Source organism: Fulmarus glacialis, unplaced genomic scaffold (genome assembly GCF_000690835.1).
Source record: "Fulmarus glacialis isolate BGI_N327 unplaced genomic scaffold, ASM69083v1 scaffold7249, whole genome shotgun sequence".
Classification (NCBI taxonomy): domain Eukaryota; kingdom Metazoa; phylum Chordata; class Aves; order Procellariiformes; family Procellariidae; genus Fulmarus; species Fulmarus glacialis.
Window position 1 is genome coordinate 20,126 of NW_009235128.1, and position 5,532 is coordinate 25,657.

General features: G+C 42.1%; 1 protein-coding gene across 1 annotated transcript in view; it reads left to right on the forward strand.

Moving 5' to 3' along the window:
* Nucleotides 1-5,199, forward strand: part of LOC104082675 (UHRF1-binding protein 1-like) — a gene marked incomplete at both ends in the record, with an annotated part of 19,294 nt that extends 14,095 nt beyond the window's left edge. The window contains 2 exons of the mRNA XM_009585889.1: nt 4,797-4,979; nt 5,081-5,199. Of these exons, the coding sequence (XP_009584184.1) occupies nt 4,797-4,979; nt 5,081-5,199 (302 nt within the window). The remainder of the gene's footprint in view (nt 1-4,796; nt 4,980-5,080) is intronic.
* Between the last annotated feature and the right edge of the window lie 333 nt (nt 5,200-5,532).

The window sequence follows — 5,532 nt, forward strand, 5'->3', positions numbered from 1 at the left end:
GAAGTCAAGGCTCTGCAATATCGCATACTGAAGGACGACACTGTATTGATACTCTATAACAGTGGGCAAGGAGGAAACTGCTATATACTTCTGTGACTGTTACCAGACTGTCAGTTAACCAGACTGTTACTTGTTTTCTGGTTTTGTACCTCTCTGGCCTATGGAATATTTAGAAATGGCTCTTTTGGTATAGACTTCTTGGAAATTGCGATTAATCCTTCATGAAAAAGCCCTCAACAATTAATTATTTTGCAGATTGGGTTCTTGTGGAGGTTTTTTCTTTATTTGTTTTTGCAACAGACCCCACCCAGAAAGACTCTGAAGGGAGTCTGAGGCGTAATTGCTGTAGGGTAAACTTCTAACCCATTGAAAATCAATAGCCTTCCAACAATAGCCTTCCAACAATAGCCTTTCATAGTACTTAAGAAAAATGAAGCAGGTTGTGTGTCTATTGACTGTGATAACCCTAACATAAGCCAGACTTACTGTATGTTGTAAACCTGTCTGTACAGCAATCCATCGCTTTAGTAGTCCTCCCAGACCTGCTCTCACAGAAGCTTTTATCCAGATCCATTATCTGTGCAGCTGATATGTTGCTGGAGGATGATCAGAGAAAGCTGCTGCTTTGCCATCATGCAGGACATTTTGCAGCACAGGAAATTCTTGATCAAGCTGATATATTGAGAGCATATGAGAAATTGGAAAGCATTTTCTTCCTGGGCAACCAGCAATAAATTCAGATGGTAGCAACATCAGTGCCAGCTCCACTAAAATATTGTTTTCTTGTTACAATCTGGCCTGCTCTTCACTTTTTACAGATAAATGTGGCAGTGACATCTCCATATATAGAATTGTAGAATAGTTGAGGATGGAAGGCATCTCTGGAGATTGTCTGGTCCAACCTCTCTGATTAAAGTGGTATCAATTAAAGTTAGCTTCCCAGGATTGTGTCCAGTTAGGTTTTGAATAGCTCCAAAGGTTGAGACTCTACAAGCTCCCTGGGCGACCTAGTGCAGTGTTTAACCACACTCACAATAGAAATGCTTTTTTTTTTTTAATGTTTAAGTGGAATTTCTTGTATTTCAGTTTGTGCTTATTGCCTCTTGTCCTGTCACTGGGCACCACTGAGAAGAATCTGGCTCCCTCATCTTTACTCCCCCCATCAGTCATTTATACACATTGATAAGAACCCTCTGAGCCTTCTTTTCTCCAGGCTAAATGATCCCAGCTATCTCAGCCTTTTCTTGAAGTAAGTATCTTTGTGACCATTTGCTGGACTCACTCCAGTAAGTCCGTTGGCCATCTTGTTCTGGAGATCCCAGAACTGGACCCAGCACTCCAGATGTAGTTTCACCAGGGTTGAGCAAAGGGCATGGATCACCTCCCTTGACCTGCTGGCAGCGCTTTTCCTAAGCAGCCCAAGGTGCTTTTGGCATTCTTTGCATCAAGGACACATTGCTGGTTCATACTGAACTTACTGTCTCAGGTTTGTTTTTTTTTCTGCAAAGCTCTTTCCAGCTGGTCAGCCTCTAGCCTGTACTCCAGATGCTGGACTTGGATTTCCCTTTGACGTTCATGGGATTACTGCTGGGTCACTTTTCTAGCCTTTTGAGGTCCCTCTGAATGGTAGCACAGCCACCTGGTGTATCAGCCATTCCTTCTAGTTTTGTACCATCTGCAAAGTTGTTGAGTGTGTACTCTGTCCCATCATCCAGGTTATTAATGAAGATATATTGGCTCCAGTATTGGCCCTGCGGTATACCACAGATGATTGCCTCCAGCTGGACTTAATGCTGCTGATCCCAACCCTTGAAGACTTAACAGTTTAGCCAGTTTCCAGTCCACCTCACTGTGTACTTACCTAATCAGTACTTCATCATTTTGTCACTGAGCATGTTACAGACAGTGTTGAAAGCCTTGCTAAAGTTGAGGTAAATGACATCCATTGCTGTCCCCTCATCCATCAAGCCAGTCATAGTAGACGGCTGTAAAGTTCATCAGGCATGATTTCGCCATCATAAGTCCATGCATGTGTACTCCCAGTAACCTTCCTGTCCTTAATATATTTTGAAATGGTTTCCAGGATTATTTGCTCTGTTGCCCTCTGTTATCCTCCTCCATTACCTTCTTTGAGGTGAGGCTGACCGGCCTGTTGTTCTTTTCATCCTTTTTCTTGAAGATAGGAATGATATTCACTTTCTTCCAGTTCTCAGGAACCTTTCCTGATCACTATTCAATGACAACCTTTCAAAGATAATTCAGAGTGACCTCCCCATGACATTGGCCAGCTCTCTCAGCACGTGTTTGCATCTCATCAGAATCCTATGGACTGGAGCATGTCTGATCTGTTTAAGTGTTTCCTAAGGTAATGCTCCTCTGCTGAGGGGAAGGTTTCCTTGCTCCAGACTTTCCCAAAGGTCTCAAGGACCTGGCAATTCTGAAGGCAAGAGTTACCAGTGAAGACTAAGGCAAAGAAGGCACTGAGCACCTCAGCCTTCCCCATGTCGTTTGTCACTAGGTCCCTTGTCCCATTCAGCAGCAAGCCCAAGCGTACCTACTCTTCCTTTTGCTGGTGATACACCTGTAGAAGCCTTTCTTGTTGTTCTTAATGCTTCTCATTAGATTCAACTCCAGATGGGCTTTGGCATTCCTAACACCACCCTCCATATTCTTTTTGGGTAACCTGGTGCTGTTTCCACATCTTGTACACTTCCTTTTTATCTTTGAATTTAGTCAGGAGCTCCTGGTTTATCCACAGAGGCCTCCTTCCACATTTGCTGGATTTCCTGCTTTTCAGGATGGACCGTTCTTTGGCTTGGAGGTGATTCTTGAACATCAGCCAGATCTCCTGGATCCCTCTTCTGGCCAGGGTTATATCCCACGAAATTCTTTCAAGCAGGCCAAAGGCTGTTCTCCTGAAGTCCTGGGTTGTCATTCAGATTTTTGCCTTGTTCCTTCCCCTCAGAATCCTGAACTCCATCATGTTGTGGTCACTGCAGCCAAGGCTGCCCCTGACCTTCACATCCCTGGCCAGTTCTTCCTTTTTTGGTAAGAATTGGGCCCAGCGAAGCATGTGCTGTCTTTGGCTCCTTGATTACCTGTCTTAGGAGGTGGTCATCGATGCGCTTTCAGAAACCGCATGGATTACTTGTGTCTTGCTGGATTGTCCCTCCAATAGATACTGGAGTGGCTAAAGTTCCTAATGAGGACTAGGGTCTGTGAACCTGATACTTCTTCCAATTGTCTGGAGAGGGCCTCATTGTCTTTCTCATCAGATGGTCTGTAGCAGACACCCACCACATCATCATCCATGTTGGTCTGTCCTCTAATCCTGACCTGTAAGTGCTCAGCTGGCTGATCATCCATCCCAAGGCAGAGGTCCATGTGCTCCCACTGATCTCACTGAAGGGGCAACTCATCCTCCTTGCCTTCTTGGCTTCTGCTTCCCAAAGAGCCTGTGTCCACCCTTTGCAGCATTTCAGTCATGTGTGCTATCTCACTATGTCTCTGTGATCCCAATGAGATCATAGCCCTGCAACTGCATGCAGTTCTCTTAATTCTTCCTGCTCCCACGCGTTCCTCATGCTGCATGTGTTGGTGTGCGAACACTTCAGAGAGGCACCTGCCCATACTGACTTCCCAGAAGAGGTATGAGAGCTTTCCCTATAATGCTGCTGTCCTGTAGGTACTTCAGAGTTTATGTGCATATGCTTGGGGTGACCCCACTTCAGCCCTGTTTTGGAGAATCCCAGCTTCATGGACTTGCATTTGATGTATCTTTGCCCTCTTTTTCTCTTTCTGTTTTCTTCCCTGTTTCTTTCTCTTCTTCCTTAGCTAGAAAGATGTGAATAACCATCAAAAGGCTGTGAGGCAGGAGGGTGGGGAAAAATGTCGTCTCTTGTGATAGGCCCCTCCCTTAAGGTTTCTTCCATACTGAAATCTTTGCATTTAGACTTGAAATCACAATTTTTTCCCAAAGCATTTTCCTGTTTTAGTAGCAACCATATCTACTCATCCCCAGTGTAAGTATCCAAAACCTCATTAAGTCCCAAATAAAGTAAGTTTTCACATGCTGGTATTTAGAGAGTGATGTACCACTTGATAGAAGTTATTTGTATTGCATCCTTATTATCGAGCAGGTTAGTAGACTGTCTTTACTGGGACTGTTTGAAGAGATCTCAATTTCTTTCAGAGGTTTGAATCCTTGACCAACAGAAACATGTTAGGAATAAAAGAGTTTCCACTGGGCTTGATTTTTAAGGCTCTGTGTGCTGCAGCACTGATTGAACTTACCTTTTTTTTTTGTTGGCTAGAAAGCCAAGATAAAAAGAATACATTTCTGGAAAGGGACCAGGAACTTCTTAGGACACAGTTCTGGCAGGAAAGATAAGGTTGGAAAAAGTGAGCATGAGAACATTGTTCTGTTACTTGCTCTCACTTTTTTTTTTTTCCCAATTAAACATTTTTTTGCATATTCTCACATATGACATTAATGTGTCATCAAATTTCTGTGAAATGGAAATATTCAGTGATGTTTTGAGCATTAGTTAGTGGTATTAAAAGGCGGGTGGCAATATTATTTGGTTTTCTGAGTGATTTTGTGAAGCAGTGAGGCTTGTTTTTATGTAATATATAACTTCTGTTTTAATGTCTGTTACAACTTCTATTGTTCTGTAATTACAGCATGTAATGAGACTATATTTTGAAGAAGAATTGTGAAATAGTGGAAACTTGTTATCCAGTTAGAAGCAAACTTTAAAATGAGTTAATATTTCCCTCATTCCTCTTATTTGTAGGAGACAGCTGCAATCACTGGATGCATTATAGTGATGCCACTAAAACCAGAAGTGGATGGGCCAAAGAATTATTAAATGAATTCAAAAGCAATGTTGAATTGCTTAAGCAGGCTGTGAAGGACCAGGTCACAGATTCTCCTCCCAAATCACCACCTGCTGTATCTCCTCAGAACCTACAAACAGGTATTTTGTTTGCATCACTAATGCTCTAATTCCATGAAATGTTAAACTATTCTAAAAAAGATTGTTCTTTTCAATGATTCCATCGCTATTCTTTCCTACAGGCAAGGAACAGATACCGAAAGGAACATCTAGGGCTTCCTCTGTATCTTCCCAACAACCAAAGGGCAAACTGATGTCTAGTCCTATTGTGGTTAGACTTGCAGATTTCAATATATATCAGGTACATTTCTTCAAGTTAGTAAAACTGGGGCTACTTTGCCCTTGACTGTTACGTAACAATGTTTTTTTAAGGGACAATTCCAAAGCCCATTGAAGTTAATAGAAGTCTGTCCATTCGTTATTGGATTAGACCTTTATGGGCCTGCTTCTGCTTTGTTAAAATTGGTGGATATTTTCTTATTGACTTTATATTAGATGATACCTCATCACAATTATGTTTTGGATCCAAGTTCTCCTGTTCCCCAAATCATGACATTTGGAATTTCATCTTTTCATTGTACTATGTTAGGTACCCAATATTTTAATAGGTGGTTTTGTATTTCATACTTTTCTT